This window comes from Macaca thibetana, chromosome 3 (assembly GCF_024542745.1).
Source record: "Macaca thibetana thibetana isolate TM-01 chromosome 3, ASM2454274v1, whole genome shotgun sequence".
Taxonomy (NCBI): Eukaryota; Metazoa; Chordata; class Mammalia; order Primates; family Cercopithecidae; genus Macaca; species Macaca thibetana.
In genome coordinates, this window is record NC_065580.1 from 16,226,316 (window position 1) to 16,249,144 (window position 22,829).

A 22,829-nucleotide genomic window follows, 5' to 3' on the forward strand; every position below is an offset into this window, starting at 1 on the left:
TAGATAACCTCCCTTTTTTGCTTTTTCTCTCTGTAACTATTTATTTTAAATAGTGTATTTTTTGATGATTTTTTTTTTTCACTTTTTTCTTCCTCCATCTCATCCTCATTTCAGGTAAGTAATGTTAACAGCTTAATGTATATCTTTCCATAGATTTCTCCTTATTTGTTTAATTGTTCAGTGAGGTTGTTTTCTCCACATTACAAAATTGACTTTGAATATATAGATAATAACTTGATAACATACCAAAGAATGATCACTTACAAAAACAACTTGGCACAGGAAATAAAATATTACCAGAACATTTGAAAGCTCTTATTTCTCTTCCCAGATTCCATGCCTCTGTTCTCTAACTCTATTGAGGTGTTTGTTTTTGTAATTATTTGCTTCTCTTTTATATTTTAATACATAGCCACAAAAGCAAACAAAATAGTGTTTAGTTTTACACGTTTTCAAACTTTACACAAATGAGACAATGCTGTACTTTTCTTCTGCAGTGTAATTTTTCATTCAAATTTGTGAAATTCATTCATGTTTGTGTGTTTAATTTTAGTTCATGAATTTTCACTACTGAGTAATTTCTTTATAATGACCGGGATTTATTCTTCTGTTAAGTTACATTTGGATATTTTATACATTTTTTGCTATTACAGATGTATTACAGTGAATATTCTTGTCCTGATTTTTGTAGAAGGGTTTCTCTAGAAAAGCCTTTCTCAAGGGTGGAATTGATGGATAGTGGGTACATACACGTTGAACTTTACTAGATAATGCCAAATTGTTTTCCAACATGGATCCACCTGTATACACTCTAGCCAGTGATGCAGAGAGTTCTTGTTGACACTTTGCCTTGCCAACACTCAATAGATTACTATTTTTATCATCGTAGCCATTCTTGTGGATATATATTTCATAGGACTCAATTTCTATTTCCCTGATTATTAAATTTAGCAACATTTACATGTTTAATGACCAGTGAGATTTTGCTAGGTGCTTATGGTTTTCACTCACTTTTTCTGTTGACACTTACCTTTTTCTCATTGATCTGTAGAAAAATTAGTTTGTAGGTTTTTAAAAAATAAATTATATATATTAGCTTTTCTTGAATATATAAATATAGATAGAGATATTAATTTGTTGTAAATATATATATATTTAATGATATGTCACTATACAGTCAATCCTGTCACTCTTATATAATTAACTTTGATAAATTCAATATCTTAATTTGTATATAGTGATTTTTATCAATCTGTTCCCTACTGATTGAGGGAATAAGAAATCTTTCCCTTCTTTAAGACCATGAAGATGTGCTCTTATATTATACAGTATTCTAGAAGCCTTGTGACTTTATTACAATTATGCTTTTAATAGAGCTGGGATTGATTTTGGCTATGTATTGAGATGTGTCCGATTGCACTTGTTTTTCTTTGTATAGATACCCAATTTTCCCATCAGCATTTGTTGAAAGATATATTCTTTGATTATTGCAGTACCATTGCTGTGTGTTTATGCATGTGTATTTTTTCCCTTGGATCTATTTATATATCAGTGCCCCTATATTACACCACTTTTATTATTGTGGTTTCGTAATAATTCTTCATGTTTGTTATATTTAGTCCTCTCACTTGAAGCTTCTACTTCAGTGCCTCAGCTATTCTTTTATCCTTTGCAGCTATTCTTTTATCCTGTCCTTTATCCACTGGTAGGCAGACTCATGCAACTTCATTCACGGAGGCTTTTCATTTCCTACTTTGGTGATTTCTTGGAATCTTAGCTAAGTCTTATGTCTTCCCAAAAGGAACTTCAATGGAAAAGGTTCTGTTCACCTCAGTAAACTAACATATAACATTTTACTGACTATTCCCTGTTACCCAAGAAGTGTTTGTGGCTTCTTCTGCCTGGGTTACCTTTATTTTTTTCCCTAATTTTCTTAGAAATGTCAAATACTAGACAAAACAAAACCCTCACTCTCTCCCTCTTCTGTTTTTACATCCCATGTTCTAATCACTCCTCACTCTCAGGCTTCTTTAATCTCCATAAGGAACCAGAATACCACAGTCTTAATTTCCATGCATTTTATCTCTGTGATCTAAATCTATATTTTGGTGGAATTTTCTGTCCCCATACTTCAATTATTTACATGCTGAAATCTGCAGAATCTCAACCTCTAGTCCAGCTTTATGGTTTCTCAATTTCACGTCTTGTCTATGCAGTTGCCTACTTCTAGTTTTTATCTCATTGTTCCATAGACAGTTGAACCCTATTACCCCAAATGGGAACTGCCACTGCTAACATGATTTCATATTGTTTGAAATTGTGCCCTTTGTAAATGATCACAGTTATATGAGGAAAACTGAAAAATTGTATCGTTTGCTTGTCTGCTGATGACAATCAAGTTTCAGCTCTCTCTTTTGAGCAACAGCCTACAAAGGACTTTCATACTTATTATATTCATGGAACCAAGAATTCAACTTTTTCAAAAACTCCTTTCTGTCTACTACCTCAAATGTATTCCATTTCTTTTGATTCATGTAAATTGATCATCTTGTTTCTCTTTGTAAACTGTTCCCCAAAGTGTCACACTCTTTAATATGCCTTTGCAAAAGTTGTTCTCTTTGCCCAGAATGCCCTATTCAGAACCAGGTCTATCTGGTGAAGTTCTAATGTGACTTCCTCTTTGCTTTTTCTGATTCAATCAGACAGAATTGCACATGTCCTCCCTTAAGCTCCCAAATGACTTCGGATTATAGTAATATATATTGTATTTTCCATTCTATTGTAATTACTTTCTTGCTAAACTCTTAGCTCCTTGGATAAAGGATCTATTTTCTTTTCAGTTTTGTATCTTTTATATTTCCAAAAGTAACAGGACATAGTAAAATCTCATGAAAATATTAAAAATGAAAACATTAAGCTAGAGGATACGGTGGGGACTGTAGGACTAGGACACATTTCCGCACAGAGAGACAATGGCTGCGCTTCCACTGTGGTGCGCTCCCAGGACAGAAGTACAAAGCTGTTTGGCTGGTGTGGGCCAACTTCATCATGAGAAGAAACAGGCCCTTCTCCTCTCGGGAGACACTGCAGCCTTCAGTTAGGTCTCCTCTCTGAATATCCGTTTCAACCCTTGCGTAATAAATCAGTCTCAGATTTTGCTTTGGGTCCTGCCAGTACCAGTACATGGCATCTGATAGATGTCAGCATCCAAGGTCCAAGAGATAAAGGCTGCAGATCATGCCCAGAAGGGAGGTGCTGGCCAGGGAGGGGTCTGGCAAGCCCAGGATAGGAATTGACCAACCGGATGTGTGCTGAGCTCACCTACTCCCAGGAGACACAGGGTCACACAGCAGAGAGGACCCAGCTGCCTATGGCAGTGACAAAATCTCTCTGAAGTTACAGACACAGGCTCTGAGAGAGAGAGAGAGAGAGAGAGAGAGAGGCCAAGGGAAGGGGCTGAGATCTAGCCCCTCCCTGGGGCTTAATATAAAGAACTTGTCAGTGCTACGTGATGACTGATTGTCACGGCTGATTTTGCAGATGGTGAGACTAAGAATTAGAGAGATCAAGTCACATGCACCTCCTCTTCATCTTATAGAAGCTTTTTATATCCCTTCTAAATGGACAAGTGCCTTCCTGCATGGTCAGAAGAGCCAATCCCTCATTTCCTGGTCAGAGTCACACACAGGGTGCTATGCACTTGTGCTCAACTAAACACAGGAAGAGGTTTGGAAGTTTATTTTTATTTTTATTTTTTTTTAAGAACCGATTCTCTACACCCTCTGTATTTACTATAAATAATTAATACAGTAGAGATGGGGTGGGGGCTACTTCTGTAATTTTAGGAATAGCAAAGTGTCTGAAGCGCCCCTCCCCTAGTGACAGGGGATTAGAGCAGGGACTTGGGAGACGGCATGGGCTTTAGTCCTGTCTCTGCCATTTAGCAGCTATGTAACCTTGGAAAAGTAACAGAGCCTCTCTTCAATTTGACTTTATCTGTAAAATTGAGATAATAAGTAACTACCCCGAAACCTGTGATGAACATTACATAAATAAAGCATTTAGAACACTTCTTAGTACATAAGAAACACTATATTTATGTTTTCTCTTATTACTTTCTGGACCTGAAGTTCTAATTCACAGAAAGTTAGGAAGTCAATCCTATATCAAGTGAAATCAGACGTTTACAGTCATAGGGTTGTGCCAGCTGACTAAAGTATCATTTTCCAACACTGAGTAGAAATTTGTATAAGCCTAAATTCATCGTATAACATAGGTTCTTCCCAATAGTTTTAGTAAATAAAAATAGGATCCTAGATGATTTCTTAATGAATGCTTTTGTTTTGGTAGACAAATATTGTTCTATTTCGGAGGTTATCGGCAATTAAAAGATGCTTTCATGATGAAACTTTTGGTTGCAAGCTGGTGGGGTTTAGAAGTTGCTGCTGCTCCCTCCTAGAAGAAAAACAGAAGGCAGAGAGAGAGGAAAAAGAAGAGCAGGAGAGAGAGAGAGAGAGAATGTGAAGTAATTATTTAAAGTGAGAAGCATTAAGAGGTGCAGCAGTGTGGGTGAAACTCTGAGAAAGAATGCTTGCAACATGGCTGCTTCCAATGCTTACTAGGCTTCAGGTTGTCAGTCATGCCTGCGTTGAGGATCTATTTCTGTGTCCAAGAGTTCTTCACATTGTACCAGGGACCTCTTTGTCAGACTGGTAAATCCTAAGGACCCCATCTCAGAACAACGTTTTAAATGCATAAACTAGAATATAGAAAAACAATTATTTTGAAATGTAGATATCAAAATATTTTTTAAATTTTTCATATATTAATATAGGAACACCTTTAAATTTCATTAAAATCTAACCTAGTGAATCTGAAAACTCACGATTTCAACATAGTGATGAAGCTATACTTACTGCATGTAACATGATATGAAAATATCTGACTTTTATATCAACTGTCATTTATGCAACATATAAGCAAATGTCTGTGATTTCTGTTACTTATCTTGTCACTGGTATTACTAAAACGACTATGGTTTACTCACTATATCATAGAAGGAAAGGTATATTTCAGTTGGAGATTAGTTAAAATAAAGATCTATTTTCCCATTCAAATTTATGGATTCCCTGAATTTTATCTGTGCACTGCTTGGAGATCCAGGGATCCCAGGTTAAAAACTTCTCCTTAGAAGACAGTATGCATTATGCTGGAATCCACAGACAGGAGATGTTTTTTAGGAAGTTCACATAGCCTCAGAAATACTTAGCCTGTATGTGTAGTTTGCAGATTTGTCAAAGTGTCAAGGGAAAAAAACTAAACTACTTCTTTAGACTGTTTACAGACCTCAATTATAACAGGTATTATATTATACTTACCATGATTGTATTCTAGTCCTGGAAACATGGTACAAATTCTATCATCTATCTTTCTACATACTGTCTGCATTATCAGTTATATTCATCATTATCCATATCATCATCATGATTATCACCATGTATATTTTATTCCAGAGGAGGATTATTGGAATAGAAAACTACAGGGACATAGTATGATAGTATATACTCTCTTGCATGAAAGAGTGAGGTTTTATGCTAAGAAACCATGTAATCAGAAATAGTATTCCTAAAATGGAATCACAAAATTATCTCCACACTATGTTTTAAAATAATCTCTATAGTACTATGTGTTACTAATTCTGAGACACCTCAGATCCCAATATTGGTATTATATATACTATTCTTATTGATAGAATTTAGACAGTTCTACTGTATTTAAGATCCTCGTTGTAGTCAATGTTAAATAGTGTCCTATTTCCTAGATAAAGGAGTAAATAATGAAAAAGTTTGTCATTTAACACCCTTCCTATATTGCAACAGATTCAACAGTATGTTCCCATTTCGTGCCTCCAATATGGTAATTCTCCATCTGAATACTTGTATCCATTTTTAAATTAGTGAATTGTATTTTTGGAGCAATTTTAAGTCCACAGCAAAGTTGAGCAGAAACTGCAGAATCCCAAGTATTCCCCGTTCTCACATGAACAACCTTCCCTACTACTGACACTCTGTGTTGTAGAACTCTAGACGTGATGAAGGTGGCCTACGGGAGAAACAAGAATGGAATTCGGAGGCTTGACCCGTAGGGCTGCAACACCCAAATCCCTCATTCCAAATCATGTGCTTAACTGCAAAATATTCCCTTTAATTAATCTTAACTCATAGGTATGCTTTCATTAACAAAATGTACCTCTTCTTAAAGTACACCTTCAAGAAATTTCACAGCTTTTCCAATATATGTGAATGAGTATATTTTACCTGGAAACAGAACAGGACTAACACTTGATTGGTTCACATGGTAAATGAGGCTGACGCTGTGAACTCACATATGGTTGCTCCACACCATATGAAATTTCTGGAGAAGGTATTTTTATGTAATATGCTGAGGTAGAGATGTCAATTGAAAAATGTAAAGATGAAATTGAATTAGGCTGATGTGAAATCTTGGCAGAAAATATTTTTTATTGAGTACATTTATAATAATCTTATTAAAATAAAATTTAGGAAAATATGTATAAGATCAGTATAATAAAAAATACAAAGCAAAGCTGAGAGAAATTAACAAGACCTCAATAAAGAGATGTGGCGGACTTTTGAGATGAGGAAAATGTTTTGTGTCTTGATTGTCATCATGGTTACATGGGTATAAAAATGTGTTAAAATTTGTTGGAAGTGTACACTTAAAATGGGGGTGTGTTTCATTGCAGTGGTTGCATTTGTTTATTGCATTCATATTCCATATATATCTTATGTCTCAATAGAGTTACTTTAAAAATGTTTGTAATTATTGGCCGGGAGCGGTGGCTCATGCCTGTAATCCCAGCATTTTGGGAGGCCGAGGCGGGCGGATCACGAGGTCAGGAGATGGAGACCATCCTGGCGAACACGCTGAAACCTCGTCTCTACTAAAAGAAATACACAAAATTAGCCGGGCATGGTGGCGGGCGCCTGTAGTCCCAGCTGCTCGGGAGGCTGAGGCAGGAGCATGGCGTGAACCCAGGAGGCGGAGCTTGCAGTGAGCCGAGATCGCGTCACTGCATTCCAGCCTGGGCGACAGAGCGAGACTCCGCCTCAAAAAAAAAAAATAAATAAATAAACAAACAAATAAAAATAAATAAATAAATAAAAGTTTGTGATTGTAACATCCCAGTGGGCAGGGATTGCTAATGGTTCCCACTAAGCTTCTATGGTAGGGAGAACTGTGAGAAGCATGCCAAAAGCCCTTAGAGTTTGTTTCTAGTTCAAGGAAATGTGCTGGGTCAGAAGATCAGGGTCTACCTGAAAGACATAGTTGATCTGCTTGTCATTCTTATTTCTGAACTCACAACTTTACCAAGTGAAAAGCACAGAATCCTATTCTTTGTATAAGGATTGTTAGAAATCCATAAAGCTCATATAGAAAGAGAGAGAAAAGGGAACCTAGTATATCTTACCTAATATCCTGAACACTGAGGTATCCAGGCTTTTTATGCCTTCTGGCCCCTTCCCTGGGGTTTTGTCCCCATCAGTTGTTTTAAATAACCCCCCTTTGTTTGTACTCACTTAGAGCTGTTGTTTACAAGTTTTTCCTTCTGATTTACTGTCTTTCAAGTTGGGTTTCTGTTATTATAGAGCCTACCAACCTGCTACACACTTATTTCCTGAGCTGGGTCCATAAGGAGTTTGTGTTCTAAGAAGGGCTAACATTTGGCACTGTGGCTTTGCTGCTGGCACAGAAATACAGTGCTGCGTCCCCTGACTCTGTGGACTGGATCTCCAAGGTACAGGATGAGTTTTGGGGACATTGGGCTGAAAATCTCTTATTGATTATTTCTGCTTTCTGAATAATTTCTTCATTCTGAAAGTAAACCAAAAACTTGAGCTCTTCGTCCAGCTTCTTACGATACCAGTAAACATAACTATGTCCTTTTACAGGAACACAATCCATCTTTGCTTTCTGTTTGTTTGCTTTGACCAGAAGTCTAGGTCTCTGGGTGACCTTGGTGTCCGTGGAGGCTGTGGAGGAAGAAGAGAGCAGCTGTAGAAAAAACCCAGGAGGGAGGCTGATACTGCAGCCACAGGAGAGAGTCTTGGAACTGGAATTCAACCAGTTCAGAACAGGGACTTACCTGCTCCCCAGAAAGAAAGGGCCACACAGCAGAGAAGTCTGAGGCACATGGTTACTCAGACAGAAATCGTGGTGGTAGCTTTTTCTGTAAGGCTTCCTCACCCGCTCCCCCCGCCCCCGTCAGCAACCTGCTTGTGACGTGATCACTTCCCATAGCCTTTGTAGATGCTCTGTACATGGGACAGAGTCGTTTCAATTTCATAAAATGTAGGAGGGCAGGCTTTGTTTTAGCTGTTAAAAAAAGTGTAAGTTCCAGCCTGCTTTTAATTTTCCTTTTCTGTGACTCACTGTTTTGCTATTTTTTTAGGTAAAATCACTCATACATTTATTTACTTAAAAAAGTATTATGCTTTAAGTTCTGGGGTACATGTGTAGAACATGCAGGTTTGTTACATAGGTATACACATGCCATGGTGGTTTGCTACACCCATCAACCCATCATCTACATTAGGTATTTCTGCTAATGCTCTCCCTCCCCTAGCCCTCCACCCACTGACAGGCCCCATGTGTGATGTTCCCCTCCCTGTGTCCATGTGTTCTCATTGTTCCCACTTATGAGTGAGAACATGTGGTGTTTGGTTTTCTGTTCTTGTGTTAGTTTGCTGAGAATGATGATTTCCAGCTTCATCCATGTCCCTGCAAAGGACATGAACTCATCCTTTTCTTATGGCTGTATAGTATTCCATGGAATATATGTGTCACATTTTCTTTATCCAGTCTCTCATTGATAGGCATTTGGGTTGGTTCCAAGTCTTTGCTATTGTGAACAGAGCTGCAATAAACATACATGTGCACGTGTCTTTATAGCAGAATGATTTATAATCCTTTGGATATATACCCAGTAATGGGATTGCTGGGTCAAATGGTATTTCTGGTGCTAGATCCTTGAGGAATTGCCACACTGTCTTCCACAATGGTTGAACTAATCTGTTTAGTTTTTTAACTTGTGATTTTGCTTCTTCTCCTCCTCCCTTCCATCTCAGGTAAGGAATCATACAACTTGGTCTTTACAAATAGTAGCTTTTGACACACTTATAAAAATCACATAGCAGCTGCTTTACATTAAGTATTTATTTATCTATTTATTTATTTATTTAAGACGGATCTTGCTCTGTCTCCCAGGCTGGAGTGCAGTGGTGTGATCTCGGCCCACTGCAGCCTTCGTCTCCTGGGTTCAAGCAGTCTCCTGCTTCAGCCTCCCGAGCAGCTGGGATTACAGGCCTCCACAACCACACCTGGCAAATTTTTGTATTTTTAGTACAGACAGGCTTTCACCATGTCACTGGCTGGTCTTGAATTCCTGACCTCCAGTAATCTGCCCCCCTCAGCCTCCCAAAGCGTTGGGATTACAGGCATGAGCCACCGTGCCCGGTTACATTAAAGAATTAAATGTTGAACTATACAGAACAATATTTATGACAAATATGCAATGTATATAGAGAAGTACCTTTGCCTGAACCAATCAGCTTAAGAGTTGGATTATTGCTGAGAATTTCTCAGTCCATGTTACTCTTAGATTTCCTCATTGTTTCTCCATCATGCTCAGGTAGGTTTAACCTGAAGTTTAAATTTGTCATTCACTTGCTTTTCATTATAGTCTTTAGCATTTACACAAGAATCTGTAAATTGTGTAGTATTTAATTTTGCATGTCTTTGACATGTATCTAAGAGAAATTGGCTAGTTTATATATTTTCTATAATGTTAATTTTTCATTCAACATTAGGTCTGTGATATGTTGACATGTAATCTAGACAATTTACTTTCACTGCTCTCTAGTATTACATTATATTCATTGGCTAGAATTTATTATTCATTCTTGAATTAATGCACACTAATTTTTCCCTGGGTGTTGTGCTGCTACAAACAGTATTGTATTCTTGAACATGTCTCTGCTTACCTAGGTGCAAGATTCTTGCCATACCTGGCAGTGTAAAGACTGAGTCTTCAAGGCAACATGTCAACTTTACATAACATAACATAGCAAAATGCTTTCCAAAGTGATTAAGACAAATAATTGATCCCACCAATAGCTCATGAGTGTGTTCAAATGTTCCACATCTAAGACTACGGTTGCTATTTAATATACTTTTAATTTTGCCAGTCTAGTATGTTAAAATTATCTCATGGCATAATATTTTAGTTTTAGTTTGCTTCTTTCTGGTTGCTAAGAAGGTTGAATATATTTTATGTATTATAGGCCACCAGTGTTGCCTGTAAACTGCCCTTTGTCCATATTTCTTTTTGGTTGATTAACTATTATTTATTTATAGCAGTTCTTAATAGACTCTGGATTGGATACCCAACCTTTGTCAGCTATGTGTGTTGCTAATATCTTTCCAATTTGTGGTGTATGTCTTTACTCTCTTTGTGCTACTTTTGGATTTCTTCATTTAGTAGAATGTTTTATTCTTTTATTTGGGGTAAACATGTTTTTTAATTCTTTATAAAAAAAAATCTCCCATAGCCCAAGTTCATGAAGATATAATCCTTATTATTTACCAAAACACCTAACGTTCTGAATTTTGCATTTAAGCATTTAATCCACTTGTGATTTATTTTGGCATATATTGTGAAGTAAGTTTTAAATTAATCTTTCCTTGTATGGATAACCACCTGCTCCAGAATAACTTGTATATTACATAATTCCTCCATATAGCTTCAATAACACCTCTGTCATATGTGAAATTCCTGTATATTCATGGGCCCATTTTTCATTTTCCATTTTCCATTTGCCTATTTAATCATGCTCCTTTCATTATCCTAAATAACATAATTTGATAATTGATAGAGCAATTCACGTAACTTTTTGTACTTCTTAAATATTGCTTATTTTTGTTCTTTTTCACTTAGTTGTAGATTATTTGCCAAATATCATAAAATAAATCTTTTGTAGTTTGACTACTGTGGTATTGAATATATAGATAACACTGCAGAAATTGAAATAACCTTACTATTGGATTCACTTTTTCATGATCATGTTGTATATCTTTACTTATTTCAAACTTTTTCTGTTTTTTTTTTTTTTTTTGAGATGGAGTTTCACTCTGTTGCCCAGCCGCCTGGAGTGCAATGGTGTGATCTCAGCTCACTGCAACCTCCGCCTCCCGGGTTCCAGCAATTCTCCTGCCTCAGCCTCCCAAGTAGCTGGGATTACAGGCACCTGCCACCGCATCCGGCTAATTTTTTTGTGTTTTTAGTAGAGATGGGGTTTTACCATGTTGGCCAGGTTGGTCTTGAACTCCTGACCTCAGGAGATCTGCCCACCTCTGCCTCCCAAAGTGCTGGGATTACAGGTGTGAGCCATCACACCTGACTTATTTCAAACTTTTAAAATCATTCCCTTAAATTTATTTATTTCTTTCTTTATTTAGAGACGGAATCTAGCTCTGTTGCCCAGGCTGGAGTGCAGTGGCATGATCTCGGCTCTCTGTAACCTCTGCCTTCTGGGTTCAAGTCATTCTCCTCCCTCAGCCTCCGGACTAGCTGGGACTACAGGCGTGTGCCACCACGCCTGGCTAATTATTTTGTATGTTTAGTAGAGATGGGTTTTACCCTATTGGCCAGGCTGGTCTTGAACTCCTGACCTCATGATCTGCCCGCCTCAGCATCCCAAAGTGCTGGGATTACAGGCGTGAGCCACTGTGCCCAACCCTCATTCCCCTAAAATTTTAATAATTTTCTGCATGATAGTCTTTGCTAATCTTCTAATAGATTTGTTCTTAGGTGTTTATTTTATATTTTATATTATTATTTGTAAATTGTCTCCCTTGTTAAGAAACATCCTAACTGCTTCTAGTATGTGAAAATAAAATAATGTTTATATTTATGTTAAATTCAGTAAACTTACTACATTTTGTTATTGATAATGCATTGCTTCTTTAGACCCTTTTGAATCTCTATAACTAAGCTTGTCATGCTCTAATACTTATTTATTTTTCTTTCCTTTCTCATTTTCAACTTTTTCCCCTTGTTTCACTGGTTGCAAATTCAGCACAATGTTGAATAGAAACCACGGCATTATTCATTTATGTGTTTATCAATTATGTAGAAATCACATGACTACAGGTGCCAGATATGGGTAAACGCTAAGGGTTTTACAAAATGTTAAGATTAGATCCTGCCATTTTTAAAGACCAATTGGCCTCCCAGGATATCTGCAATTTTTTCGGTCAATCAGCACCTAAGCATATCATCTGAAATATCTGGTGAAGCTCGGAGTCCACACTGGATGAGTGGCAGATATTTTATAGAAAGATCCACATCACCCTCTAGTGGTCAAAGGAGCGAATTCATCCGATGCCCGCTGAGGTCTGCCTCAGCCTGCATGAGTCGGGAGTGGCCCGCCCCGCAGCGAGGCAGCAAGGAGGCATCCCAAACATCAGAGCGGAATTAAGAAAAAAGCAGCACTTGGTGTGGTACCTGCCACATACTCCACAGCATTGTTACTAGTGATTACTGACACCATGACTCAGCCATTAGTCTAGACCATTAGTCTAATGCCCATGGTGGTTTATCAGTGCATTTTGCCTCCCTCAACCTTTTATAGTCCCCCAAGGCAGGTGTGCTCCCTAAATCTCTATTCTATGTTCTCTGCTCTTTTCATTGTAAACTCTATATCAAGGGGTTGGAGGCATTTTCATTCTTCCAGTGAGGCTAAATGTCCCAAAGGTGTACTCCTTATCCAGATCCATTTTCTGAGTCCATGACTGTACATCCAACTGCTCTGTGCATATTCCTGGTTAGATCACTGTCTCAAAGGCACTCCCAATCTCAAAGTAAATCTTGATCTTCTTCCCACTTGGTCCTCCTTATTTGTCTGTCTGTAGCAGTCTCTTAATCATCACCCTCCACCCCCTGCATGTTGCTGCTCATGTCTAACCAATTGCCAAGTCCTTTGATTTACTTCCTTTTCAATGTCTCATTTTCCCCATATTTCTAACACCATCATCATTATCCGAGCTAAACTACTGCTTGTCTGAGCTAACATTTTCCCTCCACATCAACTCTGTCCACACTGCTGGAGGATGGCAGCATAAGCCCCCCAACTCTCTGCCCAAAACACGCCACTTTGGCATAAGGATTATTTTGAGCTAGAGGCGTTTTAATGCCTTTAATGTCTTTAGACAATAGCAGGTATAAGAGGAGTATTCTGATCCTTCCCCTTTTCTTCTTGAAAAACGGAATAAACCTCCCATATAAAAAAATGTTTTATCTATACCAGGAAGAAAGAATATTCTTAACATCAAAGATAGAATGGGATGATGTTGAGGCCAAGGAATCTGTACAAAAAAGCTTGTTGAACTAACCCTCACCTTCCTCATCACTTTGCCATTCCACCAGCAACCCTAGCCGAAGCCCCTTTACTTTTTCACCTTTTAACAATGTATGACTCTTTGCCCAATTCAGTATATGAGTGTTCAACTCTAACTGCATATTCAGGTCTTCCTTTAATTATGGGGGCTTTCATGTAATGTAAAACTTATATTAAATACATGTGTTTGCTTTTCTCTTGTTAATCTGTTCCGTTCTCAGGCCCAGCCGAAAAACCCTAAGAGGGTAGAGGTAACATTTTGCTTTCCCTGCACGGTCCATTATTTCTTCACTTTGTGACCAGGGTGATTAAATACACAGATACACACACAGCCATGAATCTGATTACTACAGAAGTCAAAGGTTGAAAACCTCAATGTCTCCTGTTAAGCTTTGTGTTGGATTCTGTATCATTTACCTTGACCAGTAAGGTTGTGAGTGGTCTGATGCCTTCCTGCCTTCTTCAATTTTGCTCTGTACTCAACCGCCTCCTCCCCCTGCTGCTGCCACGCTGCTGACTTCTTTCCTGTCATTAAACACACCAATTTATTTCCTGATTAAAACATTTGCACTGGTTCTTTAATCTTTCTTAAATGCCCTTGAACTCATTATCTCTTGTCCCACTTAATTAACTCTAGCTCATCTTGATGTAAGGTATTTAGGAATAATATTTAAAATTTATCCCCATACCTTTTATTAAAAGGCGGATAACCATTAAATATGCAATATCAGGGGCTTCAGACTCTCCAGGGAGCATTTCATCAATAATTACTTTCAAGAAGTGAGACACAGTTCATTTTTTAGAATAAAAGAGTCTTAACTGCTTTTCAAAAATGGCACCAGATAGGAGATTACAGATAAAAGACACTCACATATTTATGGGTAGTTGAAATTGACTACTGGTCAGTTAATAGGAGTCACGCTGCTTTCCACATTCCAGAATGGTAAAACAGCGGCAGTGGTATGAAGTTGTGAAGTAGCTAATCAAATATTCACCTTTGGATGCCTGAGATGATACATGTACTGTAGCAAATGGGTTCAGACTCCTGGAAACCAGCTCCAGAGATTAATTTTTGACATTAAGAATGGGGATATCCAAGGATATAGAGGAATTAGAAAACCCTAGCTCCCTTGAAACCTCTGAAATTCTCCCCATGGCTTCTCCATTACTGGGGAACACGGTGCTTCCGCGTGTGTGTGTGTGTGTGTGTGTGTGTGTGTGTGTGTGTGTATCGGGTAGGACGATGTAAGAGTCTGTCTCTTACCTCACCCATCACTGCCTCTGAAAGGTGAACTTGATTTCAAATACAACAAAGCCCAGAGAGTAGAATATTAAATCAGAACAGGAAGTCCAACACTTCAAAAATAATTGCTCATCAAAAATGTATGGCATTCAAAATTTACAGGAAATGTGATAGGATTTTATTTTGTTGGTACTTGTCCAAGGAAGACAGAACACAAATTGGGACTGAATGCTGTTCAACGCTGTTGTCTTCTTTCCTAAGGTAATGTAGGTAGGCAGTAGGCTGTGTCCTTGATAGCCAGCTGGTTTGGGAAAGGCAGGTCTGAACCCAGCACTGTTCCATGCTAAATGTCACTGAAACACTACACTCCTCGGCTTAATGCAGAGGGAAATAGTGACTGCATGAAATAGGAATGTAACCACTGTCTCCCTGTTTCATGCCAGAGCCTTAAAAGCTCTTGTCTTTTCCATGCCATTAGTGAGCAGTGGAATATTTTTAAAGTATTTTACTAGCTCTGTTCTCCAGGCTGAAAACACTAACAGAGTAAAAGGCTACAACTAAAATGGGTCCGTGAGTTCGGTGACAATGGCACAGTCTGAGGTGACTGAACCCAGGTAGGGTATTTAACCACCAGCAACACATGGTCATAGCGGAGATGAAAAACAGCAGCGTGTGCGCTGCGGACTTGGCTCCCATCTTATTCCAGTCAGTTCCACCTTGGTCAGGGGCCAGGTGTCATCTCCATGTTTTCACGTTCACCCTTAGTGTCTAAACCCTTGCTCCCTGTTGCAAAGGGGTTGACAAGGGTCCAGGTCTATTGGGTAGCAGGTTGTCTGCCGTGATTAATTCAGCAGCAGATGTCTGTATAAGGATGGTAGCAGTTGAGCCACTGCTATTTCACTCCTGGTTTTGACTATAAAATGCTCTTGATCCTTTTCTTGTAAGAACTCTAATCTATTCATTTATTTGTTTTATTTTCTCTTCTTTTTGATTCTATATGCATACAATTTTATTTATCTTAACCTGTGGTTCATAACACATAGGCATTGCTTGTCAATGAATAGTTATTTATTTATTTAAAAATATAATAGGAACTTGTAAAACATCTCCTCCTCAACATTATGCAAGACAGACCTTGACAATATTTAAATGTATAGCTATGTAGTTCTCTCTCGTTCTATCTCCTGCCATGCCCCAGCCTTATAAAAATCCTGAACTTGGGTCACTATTATTCCCTGCCAGTAGTGTGTTGGTAAAGGGTTGACAACTAACTATCTGGAGGAAAATAAAGCAAAACTGTAATTTATTGTGTTTGCTGATTTCTGTAGTGTAAATACCCTCACTATTGCCAGTTTCAAGCTAACAAAATGATGTCACTAAAACTGGAGTTGGGAAAAATGTATACAGTCAGCTCCCATGAGCTGATAAGGTAGGCTCCAGCATATGACTGGTCTTTGCTTTCCTTTCAATAAAATTTGACCTATTTTATTCCTGAAAATTATTTTCTTGACTTATTTGTTTTTAGCTTTATGAAAAGCACATTAGGCTTTGCATAGTCTCATTAGACTTAGTTTTTGCATTTGCTATTATATTGCTAAGATTCACCTATAACCTTGCTCTTCACTATAGTTCATTCATTTTGACTCATATGAATATGCCACAGTTTATTCATTCACTCTTCTCGGTGCATATGTGGCTTGGTGCCATGTTTTTCTACTGTTTGGTGCTGTTAAGAACACTTTTGTATTTATATCTTCTGATATGTGTATGCAAGAGCTTCTCCTGATGTAAATCTAGGAGTGGAATTGCTGAGTCATGTATGCAAGAGCCTCTCCTGATGTAAATCTAGGAGTGGAATTGCTGAGTCATGGGACATAGGAATCTTCAACTATGAGATGATGCTGAACTGTTTCCAAATGGTTTATAGTACTTATGCTCCCATCAGTAATTTATAAGTAATCCTATGAATCCATACCCTTGCTAACATTTTATATTTCTAAACTTTTTATATTTTGCTAATCAAGCGGATATAAGGCTATGTATCACTATGTCTTGCTTCATATTATCCTGATCATCAATGCAGTAAAATATCTCTATATGTTTATTGGTCATACATGTTTCTTCTATTAAATGTATGATCATGTTTTGCTCATTTTCTATTGGCTCATACAGATTTGTGGTCAATGTAAATATTTGGTTTCTCCTAGGGAAGGATTTTCACTGTTCCACTTACTGTCTTCTAGCTACTGGCAGAACTTTCCAACTCTGTAGACAAGCCATGTTGTCTGAGATCTTCCTTCTAGGTACCTCTGCCCGCTCTTCCCCTTGACACCTTTCCCAGAAGCCAGCTCACCAGCACCTTCCCTAGGGATACATTCCATATCGTGTGTACCTAGGCATAGAGGGTGCTCTCCTTCCTTTGTACCGAGTCTTACTCTGTTCATTCATCAACCGAAACAACATGGAGAACATGATGGCATTCAACATTTACAGGAAATGTGATAGGATTTTATTTTGGTGGTCCTGGTCCAAGGAGGACTGAACACAAATTTGAAGTGGGTGCTATTCAATGCTGTTGCCGTCCTCCCCTAAGGTAACGTACTCATGCATAACTGTCTACTTGGCTGCCTCTTGGTTATCTTTGTCTTGAGAGCCCAGCATGATGACAAGAAAGCCAATCGCTGAAGTTTATTATAGGAAATACACAGTGATTATACAACTGTCTTCATATCTACCTCTAGGATTCTGTGTAGATCTATTCAAGAGCACATGACTAATGTGGCAGAGTCAGGGCAAAATTCCAGGTTTTATAATTTTCAGGGAAGCTTCCACGTCCGCTGACCACTTTAGGCCCAACTCTATGGCCATTTCATGGGTCTCAAACACTACAGCTCCTCCACTATCCACACTCACAGGGCTTCTTTTCTTTCTCTCCCCCCCCACCCCGCCCCACCCCCTACACACACACACCCAGATGTCACACACACACCCAGATGTCTCAGTCAGGAAAGCTGTGGTTTTCCATCTCCACGCCTCCCCTCTCAGCACTCAGGGGCCCCCCTGGGGCAGAGGGGCAGCTGCAGGGGGTTCTTGCCGCGGTCTCTGATCCCTTCCTGGTGCTGTGTCTCTAGCACTGCAGATGTAGAAGCTGCTGTCTTCAGGATGGGCATTGGTCACTGTCAGAGTGGAGAAGGTCAGGTTTGGATGGTTGATGGGAAACTTGTCCTGCTTGACGCCTTGCTCGTATGTGACGCCGGAGCCCTCATTGGAAGTTGCCATGAGTATGAGGCTCTGTGTCTGGAACTGACGATACCAAAACATAGTTGTGGCCTGAAAGTCCAGGCAACGGCACTCGATCTTCACAGAGGTTCCTCTCTTACAGATAACCCTGCTCGGATATTGAGAGACGACAGCAGCAAGCCCGGAGCCTGCTGAAAACAGAAGCCAGAGAGAGGAGAGCCCAGTAGGACCCGAGTCAGACAGGATGACAGGCAGAGCTGAGCCTCACTCCCTCCCTGTGCTCCCAGCTCCTGGAGAATCCTGTTTGTTTTGTGTAATCTTTCTGTCATCTCCCTAGGGCCATAATCCCCCATCTCCTCTGACCGGTGGCTCTCACCTTACCGTTTACACCTCTAGAGAGCAGGGCCGCTCCCTCTCCCTTTGATGAGCATAAACAATCCACATTGCCTGGCCACCACTTGACCGTGCCAACACACGCACATGCCTACTGAAGCTCCCAGGTAGAAGGAGGCTCATACCTGTCCCCAGAAGCAGCAGAAGCAACAGCATCTTCGGTGATGGCCCCACACCACCTTCTGCGGGGAGAGTTGTGACCACTGTCTCCATTCACCAGCGAGGAGGGATGACTGATCACAGAATCTCAAGGATGCTCTAGTCTGCCCCCTGGTGGTAATCTTTGCCCATGACCAGTGTTACATCCATCTCTCTGCCTATCAAAGAACCGTACAAGTCAGGCTCGGTGGCTCACGCCTGTAATTCCAGCACTTTGGGAGGCAGAGGCGGGTGGATCACAAGGTTAGGAGTTCAAGACCAACCTGGCCAACATGGTGAAACCCCGTCTCTACTAAAAACACAAAAATTAGCCAGGTGTGGTGGCAGGCGCCTGTAATCCCAGCTACTTGGGAGGCTGAGGTAGAGAATTGCTTGAACCTGGGAGGCGGAGGTTGCAGTGAGCTGAGATCGCACCACTGCACTCCAGCCTGAGTGATAGAATGAGACTGCGTCTCAAAACAAAACAAAAACTCATACATTGCCCAAAGTGGCCTAAAGATTTCCCAAATCAACTTCTAAATTTATTACAGATACACTGAGATATAGAGCATTGCAATGACTTAAGTGAGTTTCTTATAAGGAAATGAGTGTGTGTTTGGGTAATGAATGGCATTGGAATCTGTTTGCTGCTTCTGTTTCATATCCTCAAAGCAATCACACCAAGACAACTCATGGTGGTTAATCACTAGACCTTCAGGTTGGAACTGCCATAAATATTGATAACGCCCAGGCCAGTGCCTCAGCTGGAAGTCCAATGTTTCTTCATAATCATGATGAAGCCACTTCATCATTTTCTAAATGAGACAGTTACCTCATGAGTATCTCATAACAATTTTCCTCATATATAGATGGACTCAATTCTAAACATTCTAATATTATTTCTCGATTTAGCTTGTATGTTTCCATGTTAATCACTGTTGAGGTTGTGAGAATAATTACATTTATTCTATTGTAATGGAGATCATACTAAGTACTGGGCAGTGAAAATAGTTTCTAGGAGGCATGAGAAATTCTTTGATTTGAGCATGCTGGGATACTTGTTTTAATGGATCAACATTGGAAACGTGTAGCAATTACAAGAAGTACAAAGAGCTGGAAAGTTATTCTGAAAGTCCTGTGTTTTCATTTTTATAACAGCCTCCCAATTATGCTTTCATTTAATATTTGGTTCTTCTCTGGCATAGGTAGCTAGAAAAGATAAGATTAAGACTTCGCCCATCATATTATGTTTGTGCAATTGTGGAATCGTTTTATCATAACAAATATAGCTATTGCATTATGTTAATATTGGCATATCTATTGAAGGGCATCTGTATGCTCCTGTGGCTGCATTTTTTATTTCCTGGGTATGTTGGATCTCATTAAAATGAGGCCACTTCATAGTGCTAACTACTTTTTCTGCAAAAAGTAAGGACAGCTTGCGATGGGTGACCTCTGGCCCAATATTATGATATGTTTGGGAGAGAGTGGCTGGAAGACCTTCAGATCAGAAGAAAATCTTTCTATTTATTTTGAGAAACACTAATTGTCAGGTACAGATGGTCTCATGATGGTTTAATGACTTTTCAACTTTACAGTGGTGCTAAAGCAATATGCATTTCAGTGTGCTCCTTGACTTATGATGGGGTTATGTACAGATAAGCTGGATATTGTAAGTTGAATTATGATGTTTTCAATTTATGCTGGATTTATCAGGATATTACCCCACTGCAAGTCAAGGAGCATCTGGATATTCCTGTGGTGTTTTATCACTGTGTCAACCTGGCTAAGCAAGGAAGATGTTTCAGATAACTTTTTCCTAGTATGGTTCCAGGTTAGAGTTGATCATGGGGGAAGAAATGCATGAAGTTTGTAAGGGGAAAGTAAAACAGCTGCCACTGAGTTATGAAGTCATCACTGGCTCCAGGCAGTGAGAAGTAGCATCAAAAGTGCCAATGAGTTCCAATTTATGCTGACTTTCCCCTGTTTCACATCCAGCTCTTTATACTGACTGCCATCTCTGCCGACCAGGAGGGACTGCAGTCCCATCACCAAACTTTTCTGAGAACTCACAGGGCTGTTGGCACATAGAGTCAGCCGTCTTCCATAAATTCCTACACCATCCCCTTCAGGGTTCCGTGTAGTACATGGATATACCCAACTTAATGCAAAACTTAATGCAAAGTCCAGTTCATCCACCTTCACCAGAGCTTATTAGAGTTGTTTTTTCTGACCCTTTTTAAACTTTCACTTATCCATCTTCTCCCCAGATTGTGTCAGGCCTAATTCCTATACTATCCTCTTTTGTTCCTTAATGCTCATGGTGGTTTTTCTTCCCTGACACTTCCATTTGTGTCATGGGTTTGCCATAGGCCAAGCCATACGTTGTCAGTAGCTAGTATGTGCTATGACTTTTCATTTTCTGAGACTACTGCAATGCCATCTCTTAAAATTAGTCAATGTGACCAATTTTCTTGGTGTCTGGGGGACTTTAGTATCCATGAGAACTGTTGGAAAAGGAGATAGAAGTTAGAGTCAGTGGCCTGCGATCAAAGGGCTGTGGCACAAGAAAAGCCTTGGTATTGGGGTCTGATAGCCCATAATAGGGCTCTACATCTTTGCCTGGGTTAAATCTGCTACCAGGAATCAAAGGCCATGCAGCAAAGAAGCATGCTTAATAGGGCAGACACAGAATATGATGGATCCTCTTTCTGCTCTGAGTTGGTATACTAAAGTTTTGTGCAAAAACAATGACGGTTAAAGATGATGGTTAACACATAGGTAGGTAATTGTAATTAAGTATTGGTAAAACAAAACAATAATACTTCTAGTTATTATAGTTAGACAGATTTAACATTCTGACTCTCCAAAATATTGGAAATCATGAAGAGAACCATAGGTGTTAATTGTTCTAAAGTTCGCATAGGCTTCAGGAGAAGGATAAAGATAAGACTAATCTCAGATTTTTTTTTTTTTTTTTTTTTGAGACGGAGTCTTGCTCTGTCGCCCAGGCTGGAGTGCAGTGGCCAGATCTCAGCTCACTGCAAGCTCCGCCTCCCGGGTTCACGCCATTCTCCTGCCTCAGCCTCCGGAGTAGCTGGAACTACAGGCGCCCGCCACCTCGCCCGGCTAGTTTTTTGTATTTTTTTAGTAGAGACTGGGTTTCACCATGTTAGCTAGGATGGTCTTGATCTTGTGACCTCGTGATCCGCCCGTCTCAGCCTCCCAAAGTGCTGGGATTACAGGCTTGAGCCACCGCGCCCGGCCTAATCTCAGATTTTCTTAATATAATTATATAATAAAATGTTAGTTAATCATCAAAAAATGAAAATGAATTGTGGACTTCTGAAAGACAAAATAATGAAATGAGAAAAATAGTCAACAAAAATAAGGTCATGCATGAGGGAAGAAGAAACCAAAATGTGAGAAAGATTAATGTACAAAACCAAATAAGAACCATGACTCAAAACCCAGGAAATCACCTGCTATAGAAAGCTATACAGAAATACATTTAAGACAATAGACTGAGGATTCTAGTTGTATAAATCATGAGGCTGAAAAAATACACACTGCTTATGAAATACCCACCTGAAGAATAAAAACAATAAAAAGGCTACATGTAGAAAGGTTGAAAAAGAAATACTAGACAAATACAATCTTAAAAACATGAAATAGTTTTATTGATGTCATCCCAAAAGGACTCCAATGCAAAAAGAGCAGCAGGGAAAAACTAAGAGTACCAAGTAACGACACACATTCAAATGACTGTGGTGTGGTATCTGGTCTTCAAAGATACTAGCCTGATGAAGCACACTGGCTAGTGATCACCTTCCCATGAGTGCCTTTCTCTTGAATCTGAGCTGGCTGGATTGTGGTGGAGGTGACACTGCATATTTCCCAGGTTGGGCTGTAAGGAGCCTAGCTGACCACATCTGGGTCTCTTGAATGCTCCCTCTTAGGGTGGTCAACTACCATGCAAAAACTTTAGCTGCCTAGAGGCCACCATGCTGTGAGACAGTCCATCTAATCACATCGAAGGCTGTGTACAGAGCGACATGCTCAGCGGGTCCACAGCTACTGCAGCCATCCCAGGTAACGAACCAACAGGGGCACACAAAAGCCACCTTGGATATCCAGCCTAGTTGAGCCTTCAGGTATCTCCAGCCTCAGTGACTGACAGTGACTATGTGAGCATCCCTAAGTGAGAACTGTCCAGTTGAGCCCTTTTACATAACCACAAGAGATAATAATATGTTGTTCCTTTAAATCACTAACTTTTGGAGTGGTTTGTTACACAGCAATAGATCATTTGTCAAGTAAGATACTTGTCATTACAT

General features: G+C 39.4%; 1 protein-coding gene and 3 gene segments (V, D, J or C); all 4 read right to left on the reverse strand.

Moving 5' to 3' along the window:
* The window catches only part of LOC126951110 (probable non-functional T cell receptor beta variable 7-3), a 632,711-nt gene that overhangs the window by 305,532 nt on the left and 304,350 nt on the right, over positions 1-22,829 (reverse strand).
* Positions 1-22,829, reverse strand: part of LOC126951109 (M1-specific T cell receptor beta chain-like) — a 418,381-nt gene that overhangs the window by 254,173 nt on the left and 141,379 nt on the right. The window lies entirely within an intron of this gene.
* On the reverse strand, positions 7,643-8,236 carry LOC126951117 (T-cell receptor beta chain V region 3H.25-like). The segment is given in 2 exon segments: positions 7,643-8,054; positions 8,168-8,236. Coding segments are annotated over 2 exon segments (375 nt in total).
* On the reverse strand, positions 17,744-18,618 carry LOC126951104 (T cell receptor beta variable 20-1-like). The segment is given in 2 exon segments: positions 17,744-18,149; positions 18,480-18,618. Coding segments are annotated over 2 exon segments (468 nt in total).